This window comes from Globicephala melas, chromosome 9, assembly GCF_963455315.2.
Source record: "Globicephala melas chromosome 9, mGloMel1.2, whole genome shotgun sequence".
In the NCBI taxonomy this organism is placed as follows: Eukaryota; Metazoa; Chordata; class Mammalia; order Artiodactyla; family Delphinidae; genus Globicephala; species Globicephala melas.
In genome coordinates, this window is record NC_083322.1 from 98,709,911 (window position 1) to 98,735,875 (window position 25,965).

The window sequence follows — 25,965 nt, forward strand, 5'->3', positions numbered from 1 at the left end:
TTTGGAAAAATTCCTGGTCATTATTGCTTCAAATATTGTTTCTGATTCTTTCTGTTTCTTTTCCTTCTGGTATTACCATTTCACAAGTGTTGACCCTTTTGTCATTGTTCCCTAGTTCTTGGATACTGGTTTTGGGGGGTTTTTTTCCAGCTTTTTTTCAGTTTTAGAAGTTTCTACTGCCATATCCTCAAGCTCAGTGATTCTTTCCCTAGCTGTGTCTCATCTACTAAATGAGCCCATCAAAGGAATTCTTCATTTGTTATAGCTTATTTGATTTCTAGCATTTATGTTCAATTCCTTCTTAGGATTTACATCTCTCTGCTTTCATCATCCATGGGTTCTTGCGTGTTGTCTACTTTTTTCATTAAATCCTTAGCATATCATCATAGTATTTAAAAATTCCTGGTTTGACAATTCCAACATTCCCGCCATATCTCATTCTGGTTCCGATGTTTGTTTAGTCTCCTCAAACTGGTTTGTTTTTGCCTTTCAGTATGTCTTGTAATTTTTTTATTGAAAGGCGGACATAATGTACTGGGTAAAAGAAACTGCAACAAATAGTCCTCTAGTAATGGAGTAGTAAGGAGTGGGGCAGTGGAAGCATTCTATGGTCCTATGACCAGGTCTCAGTGTTTTGTTGAACATGTGCCTCTGGACCATGAACTCCACCAGCGCTTCTGTGTCTTCTTCCCCTTAGGTTGGACAGAATGGCTAGAGGGAGCTGGAGTTGGCTACTACCCTTCCTACAGGTAGGTTAGTTTCTGATAAAACTCCAGGAGGCGAGGCTCTGGTAAAGCAGTTTCTCCTGAAGGCTGGCCTTGTTAAGAACAGAATGCTCTAGCATATTTCAGAATGGTTCCTTTTCCCCTCCCCCAACCAGAGGCATGAGAGGATTTTTCTCCAATATTCACACTGAGGACCTGGGATAACTCCAAAGTTAACCTCACAAAAGTGTGGGTGCCTCCCTATGATTGGGTCCTCCTAGAGTTTTTTTAACTCTCATATTGGCCCACACTGAGCTTCTAGCAATTAATCAATTACAGTTTTGGCTCCTGTGGAGATCTCTCCTTGTAGGTCTCTGCTCCAGTAAATTGTGATTTTCTGAATCTCCTTGTCTATTGCTATTTTTGGTGCAGCTGTTTGTCATGTAACCCCACTTCTCTGACGAATCTTAGAAAAGTTATTGATTTTTCAGTTAGTTCAGCTTTTAACTTTTTAGGACAAAGTGGTAACTTCTAAACTCCCTACACATCAGACCAGAAACTGGAAGTTTTTCTCCAGTTTGATTTTTTTCCTTTTATGGTATTGCTGTGTTTTCTGCGGTGCCAGTTCTTTCTTCAACTCCTTGCAATTTAGTCCTCATTTCTGAAGTGATTTTGCCTTTTCCTTTCATTTCTTTTCTTAGTTCTGTCAATTCTTATTTCACATCACCTTTCTGTCTTGCCATCTCTTCTCTGAGTTACTTTACTTCTGCATTGTGACTATATTGCATAATTAACTTACAAAATTAATGTTGAAAGTACTGCCCTTTTTCTCCATCTTGTAGTAGAATTTTCCTGGTGTGTTTTCTTCTGCTGACAAAATCTGATTTTCTTTTTCCTAATATTATGTAAATAATTGTAGATTTTTTTTCTTAAATTCAAAACAGATAAATTTTTCTGGATCAACTATTAACAGGAAGAGGAAAATGGTTAGGGTAGTTGTAATCTGAAAGGCATCCTCTTCTTAGTAAGTGATGAACAGTTTAGTTAATAAATGACGACTTTTGGTAGCCAGATTTCCTTTAAGTCTCATATTCTTTCTTGTTTGAGGAGGGCCCCTATCATTGTTGTTTCTCTCCTTACCTACACCATTAGCCAGTGCCACCAGGAATGCAGCTTCTGCTTTGTAAGTTAATCCCCTCTTTTTCAGAACAGCGCTTTTATAGAAAGTCTAAAATAAAACCTGTTCCCTGTATACCCTAAACACCTTTTTTCTCTGCTTTGTCCAGCATTACTTGCCCACTTTGCACTTAGATACGCCCTCAAAAGATCCCCCTCAGGGTGTGTCTCACTCCTTCTGGGAATAACTACTCGTTAACTGGGAAAGTGGGGAATGGTGGGACAGATTTTGCCAGCCCTGGATCCTTTGTCTTTCTTCGCCGGCTCTGCCACTGTGACTTTCCATAGTTATTCTGGATGCTATTTGTTTTTCACCCCTTATTATCTGTGTATATTCTCATTCTCACTTTTTGCTAAAGGGATAAATTTGGGGTGCTTCATTTGTTCTTATATTGTACAGTTTAAGGAGAAAAGACAGGGAGGTAGGGGTGTAAGTGGATTCCACACAGTTACATGAACCCCAAAGTCCTAAATATTATTTGAAATCATTCAAACCAAATATTTCCATGATGACTCTCAGTGATTCCAAAAAATGACAACAACCGGGGATTTTTAAGAAACAGTGATTCTTAGAATCCTCCCCCCAGAGTTCCTGATGTAACTGTCCTGGGGTGGAGGCTGACAGTCTTTGTTTATTATAAAGCTCTCTGGATAATTCTGATGCACAGCCAATTTGGGACCTAACAATCATGGAGTTAAAACCCCTTTTCAACAAGAAGAAATGCTTTAAGTAAAAGACTTTATAGGAGGAAAACTGTGCTACTAATAACTGTTTTTTCTTTCAAGATAACCTTATTCTCTGTATTTTACTTCAAGTTAGCCAAAACTATTTACTTTTACATTTAGGGGACTTCCCTGGTGGTCTGGTGGCTAAGACTCTGCGCTCCCAATGCAGGGAGTCCAGGTTCGACCCCTGGTCAGGGAACTAGATCCCACATGCCACAACTAAGAGTTCACATGCTGCAACTAAAGATCCCGCATGCTGCAACAAAGATCCCGCGTGCTGCAACTAACACCCAACACAGCCAAATAAATAAATAAATATTTTTTAAAAATTACATTTAGGATAAGTTTCTTTGGCTCTGTAAGAGAACTAGCTCGTTGTCTGTCTGGGTATAAAAGTTTGAAAAATTCAATTCTAATGCTACTATGTACTACTGTATTGATAACAGGCAAATAATAAATAAAGCATCGCATAAATGAGTACAAATATAAACACAAATAATAAAAAAGATCAGGGCCATCAAGTTTGAGCGTGCACTGCAAAGACAAGTGCCAGCTCTTGGTGACTCCAACATGTACACTTGTGCCCATACTGTTCACTGACTAAACTATAAAAACTTAGCAAGAAAAGGCTGTAACGATAGCAATGCTCATACTGCAGTCTAATCTCTCAGAACAAGGTCTGTCTCATTTCTTTTATATTCCCTAAATTGCTACGACAGTATTATGGCTACATGGTAAAATAACAAAAAGAATGTAAAGATTAGTTAAGGCAAATTCATTTTGAAATTAAGTTTTTTGATGTGAAATGTATTACTGGTTGCTTGTTTAATTATTATTATCAGAATCAAAATCAAAATCTTTATGTGTACAAATGATGTAAATGAGTACAAAAAGTAGGTTAAATCGTTCATACGTATCGGGCCAGAGAAATCACACAAATATATCTTGTTGCAAAGATCAAAGACCCAAAAGCAGACGAAAAAGCTGATCTTAACGCATTTTCAAAAACAGCCATAAATTAGGTCAGATAATTAATGTTACAAAAATATGACATACAAACTCATATGCCATTCAAACTTCAGGCAGAAAGAATTTCTTTAGAAATAAAATTACAAAGCATCTCATCAATGAAGATAGCTCAAGACTTCTTTTAAAAGGTATAAACCTTTGACTTTTAAAAGAAGAAGAATTCAGATCCAAGGCTTACATATCATAATCCAAAAATAAAACATATCAATTACTTACATCCCAGAGGCTTACCTGTCCAACCAGTATACGCAGAGCAATCATGTGGATCCGCTGTCTTCAGCCCTTCTTCCATTTGCTGTAGAAGGTCTTTGATTTTGGTCTGGATCCGCCTTGTGAAATTATTAATAATCTGAGAACCAAAAGAAGACATAAAATTAAATTGCACAAGAATAGGACAATGTTGTAGTAACTAACAGCCTAAGTTGTAAAAACAGACAGAAATTATATTACCTGGCTCATTTCAATGTTTCATTGGTTGGAGGGAGTCTACCTTGGTTTTACAAGGTAAGTTTTAAAATAAGAGAATGCCCTATATGGACTCTAAGTCATAAGTATTGTAGAATCACAAAAAATAAGTTGAAGAAATCAAAGGAAAAAACAAAAAAAGAGGAAAGAGATGTATCTGACTACACAAACATTTTAACTTCTTTAAGTTAAAAAACATGAGATGGTTTAAAAAATGACAAGGGGAAATATGTGCAATATAAAATATTATAAATAAAACTATATAACAATATAGAAATACACTTAAAATTATCAACGTACCTTATAAGAAGAAAAAAAATCAAATGACAGGCATACGCAAAAATGTTCAATCACTTAGCGATTAATGAAATGCAAGTAAGTACAAATACTGTCGTTTGCCTATCAGATTAACAAATAATAAAAAAATTAAAAAATGTTAACTCCCAAGGCTGCCAGGAGCTAAGATAACAGGTATTCTTATTCACTGCTGGTGATCTTTCTCAAGGGAAATTTATCAGTATTCTTAAACATGTAGTTGACAGTGCTGTCCAGATTTTTCTGCCTTTGATGATTTTTGAAGACTCCAGTTGTTACATCAATTGCTGAGGTGTATTAAAATCTCCAGTTGTGACTGTGAAATTGTCTGTTTCTCCCTTTAATTCTTTTTTTTTCTTTAGTGTACTTGTAGTTCTGTTATTTGGCATAGACAAATCTAGGAATGCTAGATCTTCCTGACAGATTTTATCATAAAGAAACATCCCTCTGTGGGACTGCAGGGAAAATATTTTCATGTTACTGGACAGTTAGAGTTTTCAGGCCAAATTTTACTGAAATCTGGGATTCTGGACTAAAAGCAACCTTAGGAACTAAGTTACAATAGTATACATTGTAAAAGCCCCGGGGAGGTTTTACTTAACCCCGGAGGGCTGTGTCTACATTTCAAAGGGGATGAGAAGCTACAGCAGGGAAACCCTTCCCAGTCATAGAACTGAAGACAAACGGGCCTGTCTTTTCACAGAGAGAGTTATTTATATTCCAAAGACTTTGATATTTCCAATGAAACTCTCTCAGAAAGGGAAGGAGAGACAGTTGTCTCCTTCCCTTATATAAAAACACAGAAAACTTGTTTTTCTTCATTCTTTGCCTACAATACAGACTTTGTGTAGGTAGGACATTTGACCTGGCTTTCACTGCCAAAGAGGTAAGACGTGAGACTGAGGGAACCACTCACTGGTTATTTTCTGTCTAGTAAATAAGAAATCTCTGATCCAGAAACTTCTTGTGTACATTCAGGAAAAAATTAATAAGTATAAATATTGAAAACCTAAACCAGGGTAATATCAACATCATGGCAGTACAACACATCCCTTGTTTTTGTTTTCCCCTTTAACAACAAAAATTAGGCATCCATCCACCAACGGAAGTGCCTTCGTGTGAGTTGTGGAATGCAGCACCATACACCAAGGGACCCACGGCAAAGCTAGCCCACTAGCGAACTAGGTAATAAGCAGAGAGACTTCAGTACCGGCTGTGAAACCTACAGGAGACTGAATCGGTTGCAGCCCCTCAGCTACAGTCTGGGAGTGCAGGCAGAACAGTGACATAGGCAGTCGCCTTTGGATGAGATAGCCTTTGTGGAAGTCCAGATTTCCCGAGGAGAAGTACCAACACTCCATTGGAGGAAAAAGAAAAAAAGGAGTTTGGGTCCACTCAAGTGGGTAAGAGTAACAGCTTGTCTCTGCTGGCATCACCTAATGTTCAGGTATAGCATATGGCTCAATAGATGGCCCGTTATTTCTCCATCTGGGGAAAGGGAGAGCCGCTGAGTGACTGCCTGGTTTCTAACTCTGTGCAGGACTCCGATGAAGAGACCTATTTCTCTCACTTCTCATAATGCATCCAGAGCATTACAGAGGGAGTCCAGGCCTGGGGAGAGGGCGCAAGTCAGATAGCAGCATATAAGATTCCCAGGGCATTAAAGGAATGTAGCTCCCGCTGGTCCATTTTGGACTCTACCAGGAACATGAAAAATCAAGAAGACATGACGTCACCAAAAGATCACAATAATCTTCCAGTGACCAAACGTAAAGACGTGAAAATCTAATATTCACACAAGGAAGAATTCAAAATAGCTGTTTTAAGGAAACTCAATGAGCTATAAAACACAGAAAAACAATTCAATGACATAAAAAAAACAGTATGTGACGAAAATGAGAAATTTAACAAAGAAATAGAAATCACTGAAAAATAAACAAATAGAATTGTGGAGCTTAAGAATTTAATGAATGAAATGAAAAATGCAATAGAGAGCATCAAAAGCAGGCAGATCAAATAGAAGACAGAATCAACAATATAGATAGGAACTTAGAACCCAGTCTGAAGAGAAAAAAGAATAAAAAAGAGTGAAGAAAGCCTACATGATCTATGAGACATCCTGAAAAAACCAACAGCCAAATCATTAGAGTTCCAGAAGGAAAAGTGAGGGAGAAAGGGGGCAGAAAACTTATTTAAAGAAATAATGGCTGAGAACTTTCCAAACCTGGGAAGAGATATGCACATCAAGTTCATGAAGTTAATAAACAGATTACGCCATTACTTCAACCCAAGTTGTCCTTCTCCAAAACACAATGTAATAAAGCTATCAAAAATCAAACACAAAAAGAGAAACCTAAAGACAGCAAGCGAAAAAGAAGACTGTAACCTACAAAGGAACCTCCAATGGGACATCAGTGAATTTCTCAGCAGAAATCTTACAGGCCAGGAGAACGTGGGATGATATACTCAAAGTGATGAAACAAAAAATAAAAAAATAAAAAATACTCCATTTGGGGACTGCATGTGGGGACTTCCCTGGCGGTCCAGTGGTTAAGACTCTGCGCTTCCACTGCAGGGGGCACGGGTTCGATCCTTGATCGCGGAACTAAGATCCTGCATGCCGTGCGGCGTGGCCAAAAATTTAAAAAAAACAGAAACAAAACCAAAAAACTCCCTGTGGCAAAGTTACCCTTCCAGAATGAAGGAGAAATAAAGACTTCCCCAGACAAAGGCTGAGGTAATTCATCACCACTAGATCTGTCTAACAAGGAATGCTGAAGGAAGTTCTTCAAGCTGAAATGAGAGGAGGCTAACTAGTAATGTGAAACATAAAAAATACACTGATCAAGATAAATATAAAATCAAATTCAGAACACTGCAATATGATGGTGTGTTAACACTTAACACTAGTATAAAGATTAGAACTAGAGTATCAAAAGTAACTACAGCTACTATAATTTGCTGATGAACATACAATATGGAAAGAGGCAAACTGTGACATAAAAACCCATAAATGGTGGAAGAGTAAAAGGGTAGATGTTTCGTATGAGATTAAAATTAAGTTGTTATCAGAGTAAAATAGACTGTTATAGCTATAAAATGTTTTATGTATCTCATGAAAATCACAAAGCAAAAAATTTGAGTGGACTCCCAAAAGATAAAGACGAGGGAGTCAGAAGCATACAATGGTGGGAAATCACCAATTCACAAAGGAATCCAGCAAGAGTCAAAGAGGAACAAGAAAACTACAGAACAGCCAGAAAGCAATTAAAAAGATGGCACTAGTAAGTCCTTACATATCCATAATCACTCTAAATATAAGTAGATTGAACTTCTAATCAAAAGGCAAAGAATGACTGGATGAATAAAAAACAAGAGCCAACTGTATGCTGCCTACAAAAGACTCACTTCAGCTTTAAGAACACACATAGCTCAAAGTGAAAGGATGGAAAAAGACATTCCACAAAGTGGAAACCAAAAGAAAGCAGGGGTAGCTGTATTTATACCAGACAAAATGACCTTAAGTAAAAAACAGTCACGTGAAACAAAGGTCATTATATAAAGATAAAGGGGTCAACTCCTCTGAAGAAGACATTAACAATTGGAAATACATATGCACTCAACACCAGAGCAACTAAATATATTAAGCAAATAATACCAGAGCTAAAGGGAGAAACAGACAACAATACAACAATAATAGAGGACTTCGATACCACACTGTCAGCAATGGGTAGGTCATCCAGTCAGAAAATCACTAAGGAAACACTGGACTTGAACCATATGTTAGACCAAATGAACCCAATGGACATATATAAGACGTTCAATCCAACAACAGAATATACATTCTTCTCAAGTACACACAGAATATTCTTAAGGATAGATCATATGACAGGGCACAGAACAGGTCTTAACCAAATTCAGAAGACTCAAATCATACCAAGTATCTTTACTGACACTGGTATAAAAATGGAAATCAACAACGAGGAAACTGGAAAATCCACATATATGAGGAAATTGAACACCATACTCCCGGACAACCAATGAGTCAAAGAAATCAAAAGGGAAATCAAACAATATCTTGAAACAAATGAAAATAGAAACACAACATTACCAAAACTATAGGATGCTGCAAAAGCAGTTCTAAGAGGGAAGTTTATAGTGACAAACACCTACAGTAAGGAAAAAGAAAGATCTTAAATAAATAAATAATCTAGCTTTATACCTCAAGGAACTAGAAAAAGAATAAACCAAGCTCAAAGTTAGCAGAAAAAAGGAAATAACAAAGATCACAGCAAAAATACATGAAATAGAAACCAGAGAAATAATAGAAAAGATTAACAAAACTAAGAGCTGTTTTTAATTAGTTAATTTATTTTTAATATTCATTTATTTATTTGGCTGCACCAGGTCTTAGTTGTGGCATGCAGGATCTTCATTGCAGCATGCAGGATCTTTAGTTGCGGCATGCGGGCTCTTTTAGTTGCAGCATGCAGGATCTAGTTCCCCAACCAGGAATTGAACCTGGGCCCCTGCATTGGGAGCATGGAGTCTTAACCACTGAGACACCAGGGAAGTCCCTAAGAGCTGTTTCTTTAAAAGATTTTTTTAAAAAACTGACAAATCCTTTAGCTAAACTAAGAAAAAGAGAAGACTCAATAAATAAAAACAGAAACTGAAGAAGAGATATTACAAGTGATACCACAGAAATACAGCTGACCCTTGAACAGCACGGGTCTGAAATGCACAGGTCCACTTATATGCAGATACTTTTCAGTAGTAAATACTACAGTGCTACATGGTCCATGGTTGGTTGAATTCAGGGATGTGGAAGACTCGAGAATATGAAGGGCTGACTGTAAGTTATATGCAGATTAACCCATATGCGAACAAAACAGATAACCTAGAAAACATGGATAATTTCCTAGAAACATACAACTAACCAAGGCCAAATCAGAAATAGTGGTCCAGTGGTGGTCCCTGGTGGTCCAGTGGCTAAGACTCTGTGCTCCCAATGCAGGGGGCCCAGGTTCGATCCCTGGTCGAGGAACTAGATCCCACATTCATGCTGCAACTAGGAGTTCACATGCTGCAACTAAAGGTCCCACGTGCCACAACTAAGACCCAGCTCAGCCAAATAAATAAATAAATATCTTTAAAAAGGAATAAATAGAAAGTATGAGTAAACTAATAATGTATAAGGAGAGTGAATCAATAATACAAAACCTCCCAAAAAAGAAAACCCCAGACAAGATGGTTTCACTGGTGAATTCTATGAAACATTTAAAGAATAATTAGCACCAACCTTTTTCAAACTTTTTCAAAAAATTGAAGAGGGAACACTCCCAAATACAAGACCAGCATTACCCTGATACCAAAGCCAGATAAGGACACTATGTGAAACAAAAACTACACACCAATATCCCTGATGAACACGGATGCAAAAATTCTCAACGAGATATTAGCAAAATGAATTCAAAAATACACTAAAAGGATCTTACACCATGATCAAGTGGGAGTTTTCCCTGGGATACAAAGATGGTTCAATACATGCAAATCAATAAGTGTGACACATCACACTAATAGAACAAGAGATAAAAATCATATGATCCCCTCAATAGATGCAGAAAAAGCATTTGACAAAATACAACATCCTTTCACGATAAAACTCTCAGCAAATTGGGAATAGAAGGAGAACACCTTAACATAACAAAGGCCATATACTTACTATATGGCTATAGCTAACTTCATACTCAATGGTGAAAGGCTGAAAGCTTCTCCCCTACGATCAGGACCAAGACAAGGGTGCCACTGTAAGCACTCTTGTTCAACACAGTACTGGAAATCCTGGCTAGAGCAATCAGGCAAGAAAAAGAAATAAAAGGCATCCAAATCGGAAAGGAAAAAGTAAAACCGTTTATATTTACCGATATGATCTTATATACAGAAAACCCTAAAGACTCAACCAAAAAACTGATAGAACTAACCAATAAATATAGAAATCAGTTGTTTCTATACACTAACAACAAACTATCCAGAAAAAGAAATAAAACAGTCTCATCACAATAGCATCAAAAACAACAAAATACTTAGGAATACATTTTACCAAAGAGGTGAAAGAGCTGTACTCTGAAAACTGTAAGACTCCGATGAAAGAAAGTGAAGAGATAAACAAATAGAAAGATATCCTGTTTTCATGGATCAGAAAAATTAACATGTACTGCTGTTATGTGTCAAAGAGGATAGATGTCTGATTCTCCATCCAACTGTTTAATAACTTTTTGACTCCAAGTTAGTAATGTAAGCCTCCTGTGTCTTGACCTTTGGTTTCCACCATTAATCAAAGAGATACAGAATAGTTTTCATGAGAAGGAAAAAAACTAGAGTACTACCACTTCATTACCTGGTGTGGCAGAACCCATAAGGTAGTACCTAGCCCACACTTATTGCAGGACACCCTCCTTCCTTATCAGAATCCTGATTAGATTCACAGCAGCAATGCATCCAACCCCAGAAGAGCTACTTGCTTTCCCAGACTGCCTTATGACCAGGGGCAGCCATATGACACCGTTCTAACCAGTGAGATGTAAGTGCAAGTCTTCTAAGGGCTCTTGGAAGGTTCTCATTTTTCTTGATAAAAGAGAAAGATATAGCTGGTACTCCCTTCTTTTAACTCCCTTCGTCCTACTGTAAAATTGTACAAGAAATCTGGGACTAGAGCAGCCATCTTATACTATAGCACAAAAAAATGAGAGAAAGACCAACATAACTGCAGAAATCCTGAAGTGAATCAACACCAAGAGTTGCCTACTTCTAGACTTCCTGTTATACAGGAAAAATAATCTAAGATACTTCCAAGTTGAGTCTTCTGTTTATTGTAGCTGAATGCAGGCCTAACACATTCATGTACAGTTTTAGCTCTGGCATGATAACTTTATTCCAAAGCATATGCTTTATTCCTCATAAATGATACTGGAGTATAGTTCTAAGGCTTACGATTACTCACTCTAATTCCTTTTAATACTTGACAAAATTCCATTGTGAAAGTGATTTCTCTGCCTTCGCTTTAAGGTATCTTTTCTAGTTCCTAATTTTCTAACTCTCTGTCATCAAAGAGATTTCTAATTTGTTGATGTTGGAACAAAAGTCTCAAGAACAAAGAAAAAAATTTACTATGCTATAATTCTATTTGGAGAAATTTTAACTGGTTAATCTCATTTAATAATGGTATTATTATAAAGATAATTAATAATTACTGAGCACTTTACCATATGCCTAGCACTAAGTGCTCTATGTGACATTTCAATTCATCTTCACATTACTGAATGATTCTGTTTTTTAGGTGAGAAACCTGAGGCCAGCCCAAGGTCACATGAGACAACAAGAGACTGAGCTTTTGGGGCTGTAGCTAGACTGTCTAATTCGAAAGTTCCTGGGCCTCCCTATGCTGAGCCCTTGTTGTGAAAATTTTTGCTTGATTCTCTATTTACAGTTTACCTTTAAATTTTTAAAGGCTTACTACAGCTTTCACTCAATCACACCATATGAATACAATACACATCTTCCACAAAGCACAGAAACAGAACGAGTAGCTAAAGAACTTGGGAGGTTTTTCTCTGACTCAAAGATTAATTTTTAGTAATTGCACTGCAATTAGAAAGAAAATATTCTTTTCCTACATACTAGGCAATTTTCCCAAACAAGGATGCCCCAAAGTGCTATAAAGCAAAACGATGTTGGTATTTCTAATACTTACATGTTTTTCTGTATTTTTTTAAATGAAAGCTGTGTTTGAGGAAATACAACCCTAAAATACAAAAATACAGAAATCATAAAAGAGATTGATCATTAACTTTAAAATTCATGATCTTAACTTCAAATAGAGAGTGGAAACTCTCAAAATAGGTGTTTAACATGCACAAATAAATAACTCCTAAAGCAAAAGGTAATGCTTGGAACAGGTATTTGTGAACCAAACTTCTGAGTTTGAATAATGCACCAGGAGAGCTTGTGAATAAAATCATTTATTATACTCCTCACATAGGTGGGCACTTGTGACACTCTAATTCAATCCTGATAACCCTATAACAACATTATCATCCCCGTGTTATAGACAAAGAAATTAAAGCTAACAATGACTTGTCTACATTTTTAAAGATAATAAAAATAGCTTTTTAACCCACATTTTGTGTATGTGCGATACACAGATTATACACTCCAGAATATGTGCAAATATATAGATACCAGTAATGACAAGTATATGTATACACAGGCACATATATATACATCAGCAAGTAATTCTTTCATAGGAAAGGTTTTAACAAATCTTTTTAATCCAGGGCACAGGTTGAGGAAAGTATATTTTGTAATCTCAGATCTCCCAGGGGAAGATGCTCTGTGACAGTTTACACATATGAAGTAGGTGGGCTTGGTTTTCTAACACTTTATTTTCAAACAAAAATGCATAAGCAAAAGTACCCCAATCATTACCTCAAAGTGAATTACTAAAGGAGAAAAGGGGAAAAAAGTTGTATGTTTTGACAGTAAAGAATTAGATGGTGGGGCTTCCCTGGTGGCGCAGTGGTTGAGAGTCCGCCTGCTGATGCAGGGGACATGGGTTCGTGCCCTGCTCCGGGAAGATCCCACATGCCGCGGAGCGGCTAGGCCCGTGAGCCATGGCCGCTGAGCCTGAGCATCCGGAGCCTGTGCTCCGCAACGGGAGAGGACACAGCAGTGAGAGGCCCGCGTAAGGCAAAAAAAAAAAAAAAAAAAAGAATTAGATGGTGGGGGAACATCTACCCTCACTAGCAGTATTTTCAATAAACAGAAGAAGGATCATTACCTATACTGAATGTGTGTCAAGGAAATGCTGTTTGATTAGATGTTTGAAAATAGTTCATTCTTTTAAAAATAGGTGTATATTTACATAATCAGGTCTGTTTCTGTTTTTCTTGTTTCAAACTCAGTAACACTATTAATAGAAAATATTCTAGACTACATATCCTAAACACACACATCTGTCCAATTCTGATATACTTATTTTGTGTCATAAAAATTAACTGATAATCTGCTGTGTATACTCTGTAGGGGATATATATATCATAACCACAAAAGAAGTTTGGAATTGCCATAAAGAACCAAGGACAGCTGCTTAGTAATGGTATATTAATAAACTGATTATAAGGGCTCAAAGCATACACAATTATAAGGTTAATAGGACTTTGTGGTCAAATTATATTTATTTTTGGAAAGCTCTCGGTGAAAAACTAGGTTTCATTTTTGATTAAACAATTGTTGCACGGTATTAGCTAAAATCTAGGGAAGAGAAACATTTTCCGAAAAGGAAACTCAGTTTGTTATATTCAATTCTATTCAAGTAAAATTGGCTCAAACCTATTCTGGCCCTAGCAGACTCCTAGGTGGCCACCCTACAGAATATAGGCCTCCCCTGGGACACCCATGAAGTATATTATAGTCTTATATTAGGTTAGAAGATTGTCTAGAGGACCTAGGTCATGACTCATATAACATTCTAGATACAGAAGAGATTTTAAAGATAAAATGATGCTATTAAATAATATATAAAAATGATTCTAATAAAAAAAGTTTTTTATTTCAGTACACTTATTCACTCAACATTCACTGAGTATCTATTCTGTCCTAGCTCAGTATCAAGTGTGGAGATAGTTTTTAAAATAATAATAATAATTCAAGCATAGGTAAGAAAAAATTCCTGTCTCTAAGAGTCAAGTGGGGAAGAGAAACAAAAATGAATCAGTCAGCCCTCACTAACCATGGATTAAACCTTCAGAGCTCCTGTCTGGGGGTTCAAGCATAAGCATGCGAATCTGAAGGTCCATGTCATGATATACAACAATTTTCAATTTTGCTGAGGCCCCAATAAAAAGAGCACGAGTTGACAGAACTGTGGGCAGAGAGTTTAGCTGACTTCCCAACATCCAATAATCCTTTTTCACCTTCCCCACCATCAGCAGGCGTGTTAGTGTCCCCACTGCAGAGATGTGAGTGAGGAAAGTATGGTACGGAATTTAGAAATCTGAGAACATACCCACATGAATACTGCATGTTTGCCTATATTTTCCTCAGAAGGAAAAGGCACAAGAATAAGCATTTCTCTAAGAAGGAAAAAGTAAAGGATATGCAATATTTTTTTATAATCCACTAAAGATATAAACCTTTAAGCAATTTTTCATTATCACATTGTATGCTATAGTGACAGAAAACAGGATACATAATAATGCTAATATAGCTATCATTAACTGAACTCTTAAACTACTTACCTATATATTAGTAATTATGTGTAACAAGGTACTAATTGTATCAGTATTAGGCACCCTTTTGAGTGCTCTACATGTATTAACTTAAACACCATAACAACCTAATGAGGAATGGGTTACTCTACAACTATATTATTATCAACTTTCAACCAATATATTATATTAAGAACTTCAATTACCTTTTCAACTTAACCGTTTACTACAAGCTGATGAGATAAATGCTATTATCCTATGTTAATGGGCATTGTTCTAAGTGTTTAAATGCATTAATTAAATAGTCATAATCTATTAGGAAGGTACTATCATTGCCCACATTACTTGCCCAAAGGCTATAGCTAATAAGTGGCAGAAAAGTAGGAGTCAAACCCAGGTCTATCCAAGTTCTCACCTGCTCTATACTCCACGTTATTCCCAACAGATGGGAAATGCTGATTTGCAATATTTTTGTAGTCTCCCCTACATAATCTTCCCCTTATGCTTTTATGTCAATATCTTTCCATATCAGGAACTGAAAACTGGCTGGAGGTTAAAATTAAAAGAAAATTCAACAAGCTGTATGTAGAGCAGTGCTCCTCCAATATAATGGGCATATGGACTGTCTGACCTGGGAATTTGGTTAAATGCAGGTTCTGGTTCTTTAGGTGTAGGGTGAAGCCGCATCTTCTAACAAGCATTCAGGAAAGGCTGATGTTTTGGGTCCACAAATCTCACTTTGAGGAGAAAGGCTGTAGAGTATATTCCCTCCCTCACCCCCATTTTAGCTCATCTGAACGAAAGAAAAATTATTGGGTCGGCCAAAAAGTGCGTTTGGGTTTTTCCGTAAGATGTTACCAAAAAACCCAAACAAACTTTTTGGCCAACCCCATGTATTTTCTGGGCAACTGAAAAGTGCTATTTCCTTATGCTTCCATGATATATTATGACATTCAACAAATTTTGAAGTGAAAAGCAAAAATACAGAAAATTAAGTGAAAAAGTATAAAATGAAGAATTTCCAACAGCTCAAGATAATGTCAAGTTATAGATTCCAAGTAAAAATTCTCTTTATCTTCATTTTTGTATGGAAAAAGTTTTAAAATCCTTAGGACCCATCAAGTCCTTTAGAACTGGCTCCAATCTACCTTTTCAGCCCCGTTACCACCCAATGTTCTTCACGCTCCCTCCTCTGCAGTCAGATTCCACTCCCTGCCTTTCCCTTCACACAGCGCTCCCCCTTAGCCTGGCAAAGCCCCACTGTTGGATTCATTAGCAGAAGCCACTGGACCGAGGTGGCTCCAAAGCCCTGGAAGTGTAGTAAGCAAACCAAAACCTGAGCCCGTAGATGCCTCAAGGTTATGAAATCAAAACACCAAGGACAACCAACCACAGACAGCTAGGCTTTAAGCTACAGCCAATCAAGAATGTCCTTGCTTTGCTTCCACGCTTCTTCTACAGAGCTGACCCTTAAAGAAGACAGGTTTGTTGAACTGCCTGCGTCCACCCGCATGGGGATTTTTTTCAACAGTGAATACTACAGTACCACACAATCCCTAGTTGGTTGAATCCACGGATAAGGAACTACAGATATGGAAGAAATTCAGTACAGAGGAAAGACCTATGCAGAATTAAGTTATGGGGACATTCGACTGTTCGGAGGCTCCGTGCCCCAACCCCCTCACTGTTCCCCTGGCTCGTCGGAAAAATGCTCCTAACCACTTCCAGCTTGGCGCTGCCTGATTCAAATCTGTTTGTGCTCACTAAGCTCTTAACACTTGTAATATGCCTCAGTTTATCTTTTGACAGTTCCGCTGTCAGAAGAGGACATTGAAGGAGACCCTTGACAGCCCCCAGGAGGTCCCCTCATTAAAACAGGCCAAGTTTAATGAGACGACTTATTTTGCAAACAAATTAGCCTTACTTTGATTATCTTTAATAGAAATGAGGGTGACTGTAGAGAAAAAAAATTATGTTTCAGTAGAAAATTGTAACACAACCATGTGCATATCAGATTTTAGTCCTGTTCGTTGTCTTTGAGGTTTGCTATATACCTGTAAACTGGACTGGATCCTGAATTCTTCTAGCTTCTTCAAATACCTGGCTATGACTCTCCAAACTGTCTATAATATTTCCAGTTTTCTCCCACCTTTCTGATCTGGAATCACTAAGAACAAAGATTGCCCTTGAACTTCCTTGAAAGGCCCCTCCTCAAACCCAGATGGAAGCCAAATTTCAGGACCCTGAACCTTAGATCCACATCCCTCAACTAAAAAGGGCTCCTCCGGACTCTTGGAACTGCACACCAGGTGCAGATCTGAAGTGAAACTGACCAGGGAGGTTCCTCCCCAGAAGCAGATGGCATCTCCCAAGATCCCAGAACAAGATTTTCATCTCCAATATAAAAACCTTCATTCCTTTTGCCACTTCACTACTTGCTTTTTCTCTCTGCTAATGCACAAGAAGATAATGCTCCTTAGCTCTGGCAACTATCACTGAATCTACTGCCAAGGCCACAGCTGCGCAACAAGAGTCACTAGGCTTTCTTGCTAAGGTGGTTCTAGATAATAGAATTGCTTAGATCACTTACTGGCTAAACAAGGAGTGTGCACCAAAGCAAATACTTCCTGCTGTACCTGGATCAACCCCTCTGATATTTTAGCAAACGTAAGAAATTAGCAAATAAGCTACTTGGCTGAAACAGGATGCTATCCCTTCAGGTATATTCTTTGATTTATTTGATACCAACTGGTTTGGTTCATGGGGGCCCTGGCTTAGGATTAGCCTTCAGTCTCTGTGTTATCGTCCTCATAGTCGCCATCAGTCTCCCTGGTGGGCTACATTCTCTCAACCGTCTTAAACGCATGTTCACAGCCATCAGCAGTACATCAGGTGGTCTCACTGCTCTTGGAGAAACAGAAACAAGTGAACAAAGAGATGAACAGCAAAAACAATTCTTCCATGGACCTGACACCACAACCTGTGAGTTTCACAATGAGACAAGGGCAACTTAACTCTGATGGTGACCGAGGGTGGCGCTTATACACCATTCGAGACCAATCTCTCACGTATAACAGCGTGACCAAAAGGGGTATTGTTAGATTAATTAAACAAGAAGACCATTAGGCTGAGGTGGCTCTACTGCCTTGGCAGCCTCTGCAAGCAAACTAAAACCTAAGCCTGTAAATGCCTCAAGGTTACAAAAGCAAAACCTAAGGACAACCAATCACAAAGAGCCAACTGGGCTTTAAGCTATAGCAACTGGATTCCTGACCCTCAGAAACTATGTGAGATAATAAATGTTTATTAAACTATTAAGTTTGGGGATCATTTCTTACATAGCAATAGATGGATAGTAACAGTGGCTTCTCCCTTGAGTGCCCTGTTAGCCCCAGGAATGGGGCTGCTCCTTATGTCGGCTATTCCTCTATCCTTTAGAGTTCTCTTTACTTCTTATGAGGCAACCGCTCGTTACTCCAATCTCTTTATGCTTAGGAATAATTCTTTATATGAAACTTTCCCTACCAAATCACTGTGTGGTTTCTGTCTCCTGAGTGTATCCTTGACGATACAGCAGATAAACCTGGCGCTGCTGATCGGAGAAGCACTCTGAGAAACACTGGTGTACGTCAACCATGATTCAGCGCCTGAAGTTCACGGCCACAACGAAATCAAGCAAAAAGAAGGGAAGAAAAGGCTATTAGAGAAGTAGCCAACAGTGCTGACTTTAGATACCTTCCAAATTTAAAAAACAAAAACAAAAAAAGCTGCTATTACACTGGTTCACTGCTTTTCATAGTATCTGGACCGATGTCGTCAAAATGTTACAAAAGCCTACTTACAGAAACATAATTCAGTGAAGTAGACTTGATCTGGTTTTAGAAGTGGAGGTGAATTTTACTGATCGATTACACCACAACATATACACAGCTAACCTAAACGGGATCAAATAAGTGACTTAAAGAATACTTGGCAATAAAGTTACTGTGTTGGTAGACTTTACGTAATCTTTTCTCACTAACAGCACACACCATCATGATAAAATTATTCCTCAATGCCTAATTTACAAATTACACTCTGTATTAATTTCCTAGGGTGCCGAAACAAATTGAGTGGCTTAAAACAACAGAAGTTTATAGTCTCACAGTTCTCAAGGCCATAAGTCCAAAATCAAGGGTTGGCAGGGCCATGTTCCCTCTGAGACTCCGGGCAGAATCCTTCCTTGCCTCTTCTAGTTTCTGGTGTTTGCTAGCAATCTCTGACATTCCTTGGCTTACAAATGCATCACTCTAATCTCTGCCTCCATCTTTCCATGGCCATTTTCTCTCTCCCTGTGTGTCTCTGCCTCTCTTCTAAGGACACTAGTTTATATTGGATTAAGAGCCTACCTTACTCCAGCATGACCTTACTTTAATTACATCTAACATAACCTTATTCGCAAGAGTCACATTCTGACATTCCACAGGTCAGGACTTCATCTTTTGGGGAGACACAATTCAACTCATAACACCCTCATTTTCATGAAACTTCATGTCTATCAAAACAAATGCATAGTTTGACAACTTCTATTTTAATTACATTCTTAATATTCTAAGAATTAAAGACGTAATAATCACAATCTATCAATACAGAAGGCAGGGGAACTTAATTCATGTTCATTTTATTTTACGACTTCCCTAAATCTAAGCATTCTCTTACCTTAAGTGGGGTCTGGCTGCTTGCTGCTCTAAAACCAATACTCTAGAGGCAAGGCTGGTGGAAATGAAAGTTTGCTTTATTTTGGAGGCTGGCAAACCAAGGGAGGGGGGAGGGGGTACTCGTGTCCAAAGGCTGACAACCCCCGCCCCCAAGGATGACCAGTGGGTAGGAGCTTTTAAAGGCGAGTTTCTGGGGTGTGTAAGTGGAAGCAGGGGGCTACGTGCAGAACAGCACAGGCAGCTCTGACAGGCATCCTGAAATTGGTCGTGTGGTGGTCTGATCAACATCATCTTGTGTTAAGAACACTTAGTTTTCAGTTCCAGGGTCGGTTTGCTCCGATTTCTTTGAGGCCAGTTCTCAGAATTGTGGCAGGTGATGTCATGGCTACAGTCTGGTCATCATGTAGTTCACTTCTTCCACCTGGGGGGGCTTTCCATCTCTACAAAACAGCTCAAAGGACGCGGCCCAGAATACTATCTACAGCCCCTGAGGAGGAACTAAAGGTCCTTCACTTTGCTTCATGACTAAACTACTATTATTTTGTCCTGTTTGATTGCTTTCCTTTGCTTCTGCATTTTCTCACTTCTCTAATTCAACTTATTCTTTGCCTGCAGTTTTTCTACAGACGAAAGGTGGGCGGAGGACATGGGCGGGGGGCCGCAGTGCGGACCACAGGGTCCTGCTCCATTTCATATCCACCTTTCAAAATCAGAAATCCCTCTCTCCCTTTAATGTGCTCTCATTTTCATGTTCAAGAACATGAAAAAACTCTTCCCCTTTCCTTTAGCATATAACAACGACCACTGGCATGGGTCCCCCACCCTGACTTATTTTAATTGTTTAATTGCATGGAGATATCACAAGCCCCATTAGTTATTTGTGGCTTAATTTTCTTTTACATAAGCCCGTTTGGTGTGTAGTTGACGTCAACATTACGTTTACTGGATATAAAAGGTTAAAAAGAAAAACATGTAATTTCAGAACCAGCGTTTATCTCCTTCTCTGAGGTAGAAAATGAAACTCATCTGTTCTCACCTCTTTACTGTTCTCAGGGAGACTCAAATAGTGGTTCCTTTCACTTATCTTTAAACTGCAGTAGCCTCCTTACTCTAAGGATAATATTGAGACAGCAACTGATAATATGTATGAGTGACAGATTTTTCAAATGTTTGCCAGAGACTTATTTTTACTACAAAGGATTTAAACACCAAGTCACAAACAAAACAGAAATATATGTGAAAACAGAAGAAATCCAGAGAAAAAATCAGTGCTGACATATGAATTCTAAACCACGAGCACTGACTTTTCCAGGGGAAGAATGAGGATGCATTTATTGGGGGGCTTACCAGGTACCACGTAAGGCAGTTTGACAGACCATTTGATATACTTTAATTCAATCACTAACATCCCTGTGAGTTAGGAATTGTTCTCCAGATTTGAATTACATACAAGAAGAGCGAGTTTAGAGAAGTCACTTGCCTAAGATTCCATGTTCAGACCAATAATAGCTCTTTCAAAATTGCCTTCATTGGGGCGAACTAATGCCTTTTCAAACACAAAATACATGGGGAGCCAGGGAGGTAAAGTGGGAGTTGGAACAGAGATCAGTGGAAACACAGGAACCTAACCGGTGAACGCGCGGCTTTACCAAAACGAGAACAGCTGTGCCGATATTCACGTATTCCTTTCTGCCCACCTTCCCCCTACCGAGTTAGCTTGTTCACACGTATTCCATTTCCGACTCCTGGGCGCACATAGCAGACCCATTACAGTAACACTACTGTGTAGAAACAAGGCCTTTTGGTTGCTGTTCCCAAGCCCTACATTCCAAGAGCAGGGGACCGGAGGCCAGGGCTGACGATAACCTCGGCCCCAGGGAAAGTGCCAACAGGCGGTCAGCGGGTACGCTTTACAGCTCTGGGGGCGGGCCCTCGATGGTAAACACATCTGCACCTCAACAGACCCCGAAGACCTGGCCCGCACTTCCGAGAGCCCCGAAAGAGCGTATTTCAAAGGCACGAGGGGCCAGGAGGCACTACCAGGAGGAAAGCGGCTAACAACGCAGAGCTCCACAGCCTTCCAGGGCCACATCGCCCGGGAAGGACCGCAGCTCAGCGCCCGCGCGCTGGGAGCTCGCCGGCCCCGGACCGCCCAGCGGCGGAACCCAGGGCCTTAACCCAGGAGCAGCGCGCGGCGCGGGTGGGTGACTTCCGTGCGGCGAGGGGGCAGCGGGTGGACGCTACCACCGCCGGCGCTCCCCTCCCCCAACGCCTGGCGCGGCCCGAATCCGGCCGCCGGTCGCCGACTCACCTTCCCATCGCTGTGGAAGGGGAGGCCGAGCTCGTCGGGAGTGAGCTGGGAGCGAGCACGTGGCGGCTCCTCGGCCGGCACAGCGGCGGCGATCTCGTAGTCCGGGAAGGGGTTGGGGAACGCCCGCTCTTCCATATCCGCGTCCCCGCCCAACTGCAACTTAAGCCTCCGGGACATGGTCTCGCCCATGTCGGCCGCGCGCCCTGCCCTCCGCGGGGCCGCGCGGTACGGCGAGCGAGCGGGGACAAGCCTCCTCCGAGGCGCTTGGGCCCGGCCGCGGGCGGGTCTCAGGCAAGCCCTAAGGAAGGCGGCGGGCGCCCCGCCCCGGGCCGGCTCTAGACGTGCCCTCGGGGAGGCTGCGGCGGTTCGCAGTCACCGGGGCGCCGCGGTAGCGGGGTCTCCTCCGAGGAGTAGGCTCCGGCCAGCGGCGCCGCAAGGGCAGCGTCTCCGGGGAGGGCGCTGTCCCTCCCAGTCATCCCGCCGTCGGGGGGGAGGGGGGTCTGGAGGAGGAGCCACCGCCTTTTTTTTTCTTTTTAGGTTTTAAGTCCCTTTGTTTTGAATAAACGGGTATCTTTGGCAGCAGCATGTAATGTGAAAGCATCCTTAATCACCTAAATATTTCATTGACCGACCCCCCCCAGGCTCGTCCAATATTAGTTTAATTGCCCAGGAGCATAACATGGATAATAATAAAAGGACACAAGCAAGTACATCTGCATTTATGTAATCACAACATAGTTAGCAGCCTTTATTGGTTCTCTTTGTTCTTCTTGTTTCTTTAATTATTTGAAACTAAATAAATGTAATGATTTCTCCTCCTTGAGGGAAATATATTATTCCTTTTTTTTTTTTTCCATTTAAACGTTGAATGCCAGATGGTACTAGGTGATGACAAAAGATAGTTTCTACCCTCGGGATTCCAAGTTAGTGGGTGAGAAAAGTAAGCATAGCTTAGCATGATGTGGGTACTTTTCTGAAACCAAGCAAGGTATACATTAATATATCAAAAAGTGACATGATAGAGGAAAACAATACCAAGCACTGGAAAGGCTCCATCCTCCTGCCTCTGTGGCCTGGCTTCCCACTCCTGTCTGTCCTGTTGTCTCCCCCAACTGTACAAGGATGCACATGTGAAACAACCCCTACCTATAGGATGACCATGGGAAATTCCACTGTTGGAAAAAATCATTATAAAGGGGTTAGCATAAATATATATCCTTAGAGGAAACAGAACTGCTATAACGGGATGCCTTGAGGGGCCCGCTCCACTCTTCTGCTTCATTCGTTTGTCCCGGGGTCCATCTTTCTCCCACCCTCAGTCAAGGACATTTTCTAACTGCTCCTGAATTCTGATACTTTTACCATATAGGAAATTCAGTCCCCTTGTTAGGTAGTTAGTCAGACATTAGCAGCAAGGAGGTGACAGTGGCGAGAAAGACAAGGAAAAATCGAGTCAAACACCCAGCCTTCTGGGGACTCTCCCCTGACCCCCCCAGAACGGGCGAAACTATGGTCGTGTGGTGAGCAACTTATCCTGGTAAAGAGAGGCACAATGATACGAGGGGGACTTCCCTGGGCTGCCCATGCCCAGACCACACAGGCATATAACCTATAGTGAACCCGAACTCATTATACCATAATTATAATAAAATCTACAGGTGGTTTTGCCCCCCTGCCCCCCCAGTGGGCATTTCTTAGCGATTCAAGGGTGAGAGCATGCACAGCAGTAAACTTGTTCCATAGCTCGGGACTGTCAATCAAATAATGATCCCCTGTCGCTCACCCCCGCCTCCCTGCAAAATGCTCCTTAAAAGCGCTCTTAAATAAATAAATAAATTTTAAAAATTAAAAAAAAAAAAAAGCACTCTTAAGCCTGTACAGGAATGCTGCTTTCAATTCGCAGAAACAGCTCTCTCTCTCTCTCCTTCCCTCCCTCCCTCCCTCCCTCCCTCCCTCCCTCCCTCTCTCTCTCTCTCTCTCTCTCTCTCTCTCTCTCTCTGTCTCTACCTTTGCTTCGATGAACTTTGCTTTGGGCTTCCTTCACTTCTCTGAAACAGCCCGCTCTCTCTCTCTTTCTCTCTCTCCCTCTCTGAGAGTGTACCTATGCTTAAATAAACTTTGCTTTGTGCTTAAGCTTAACGTCGTAGTTTGCAATTCTTTGTTTACTATCGTGAACCGAGATTGCTGCTCCGGGCCTTCCGTTGACCTCCTCGGTTGAAGCTACTTTGTTACAACCAAGTCCACACGGTGACACCCTAACCACTGAGGCTGACCTGTCTTAGGAGCCACCCTTCTCCCACCTCAGGGACTTTACTACACAGAATAACCCACAGCGGACGTTTCCCAAAGCCTGCGTTATGTAGACCCTAACACCGCAGGTAGGTGCAGCAGAAGCCTCCACTGCTGGCTTTATGTTAAGCCTGGTGACCTTTGATCTCTCTCTACCCCTGTTGACTGAAAAAAAAAAGCACAACCTAAAAGTTGAGAATTATGTTTTATTCGGTGGCCTTACTGGGGGCTATAGCCTGGGATGGCAGCCCCTCAGATAGCTCTGAGGAACTGTTCCAAAGAGGTAACCGAGGAGCTAGCATATATAGGAGTTTGCTGAAAAAAACAAAACAAAACAAACCCTGTTGTTGAATATGAAAAGATTACTGCTAATCACACACACACACACAAACCCCAGACATCGCAGATTAATGATTTTAGGCTCATTGACGGTATTCCATTGGTTGGCATCTTAACTCTCTGGGGCCAGTATCCTGCTTTTCTTCATCCTGAATCCCCTCAGGGTGCACCATTGGGAACGGCCGCACTGGCTGAGGGCTTGATGGTCAGAACATTCCTCATTTACTGAAATGGCAGGGCAACATTGCGTCCACAACCTGGTGCCAGGTAAAGGCAGGTTTTCTCATTCTTCTTAAAATCTTGGGCATAACCATGGACAACTGTTGGCAAGTACACAAACTTGTCCTAAGGACAACCGGTATGTTCAAAGACCGAAATAGCTAAACCCAGTTTAAGGAATTGGCAAATTTTCCTAAACGCTGTCCGATCTGCAGGTTCCTGTCCTCAGTGGAGATTTCACTTACTGATTACACTATTTTTCAAGAAGTGACTGTCTCCTTTCCTCACCTTCTTGTCTCCAAGAAGCATCTTAATGCAGGAGGTATGGGGATCCGTTCTCCCTTTCAAACCTCAGGACCATCCTCCTCTGGTGTACACTCTTTAGTAGTACAAAGACTCGGCCAGTGCCTTGAATTACAACATTTTAATTATTTTAGGCCAAACCAAATTCTTAGACAGGGAGGGCATCCTCCCCAACCCTTCTATGTAAGTGAGATGGACAGTACAAGGATTAGCTAAATGCCCATCCAAAACAAATCCCAGGAGTGGTAAGGACAATTTGCAATTGACCTGTGCTTTCTCTCAAAGGAATCTAACTGGGAGAGGGGCGCCTCTGTGTTCCCTGGCTGAAACCTAGGGCACCACTCAAGGTTGGGAACTCTGAAAGGGCCCAGGGAGTGAGACTTCTCCCTGTCACGGCAGGTTTTCCTGAGGGAGTGCAGAGGGCTGCATGGCTGAGAAACTTCCAGATGGCATGCCTGTTGGCAGGGGGTCAGGGGAAGGAACATTTGTTGATGACACATGCAGGCCTGAGGCTTTGTTTGTTTTTGATTTATTAAGTGTTTTTCTTTTGATTATATTTATCCTTCCGTTTGTCATCTGACAGGCTTTAGATTTGCCCATGTTCCTCAGCTACCAGTGAGTCCTCTGGTCCCATTGCCAGAGCTGCCCAGGCTTTCATTAAGAAGGCTTTTCCTTTGGATGGTACAAGGGGAAGTCCCAGCAGGCAGACCAGCAAACTCCCTTTGTCTTTCACTGCATTCCCCTCTGAGATTTCCCCACACTTTGTCCATCCGTCAGGGTCCAAGTTGTTAGCTAGTTGGGGAAAGAAACAAGCCCAGGGGTATAGGGGAGGGGTTTGCTTTACCCCCTTTCTCTGTTGATACATAAGACGGTTCCTTCCAGCTGCAGTCCATATACAGGACCTGTGTATGCTCTACAGCCCTGATTTAAGACCAATTTGATCCCTTAAGCTGGCAGTTCTCAAAGTGTGATCAGAGACCCTTTAGGGTGGCTCTGAAGCCAACACTAGTTTTTGGTGTTTTGATTTTGAGAATAATTTGATATGTTAACTTTAACATAAACTATTATATCTTAATGTCATTATTTTAAATGTGAAGAAACAGATCCTTACAAGACCAAAATAA

The 25,965-nt window shown here is 40.6% G+C and overlaps 1 protein-coding gene across 1 annotated transcript in view; it reads right to left on the reverse strand.

Annotated features, from left to right (window-relative positions):
• Window positions 1–22,155, reverse strand: part of LANCL2 (LanC like glutathione S-transferase 2) — an 82,479-nt gene extending 60,324 nt beyond the window's left edge. Inside the window, exons 1-2 of the mRNA XM_030871300.3 lie at window positions 21,692–22,155; window positions 3,867–3,984 (exon numbers count right to left, since the gene is read on the reverse strand). Of these exons, the coding sequence (XP_030727160.1) occupies window positions 3,867–3,984; window positions 21,692–21,880 (307 nt within the window). The 5' untranslated portion in view covers window positions 21,881–22,155. The remainder of the gene's footprint in view (window positions 1–3,866; window positions 3,985–21,691) is intronic.
• Window positions 22,156–25,965: the final 3,810 nt, after the last annotated feature.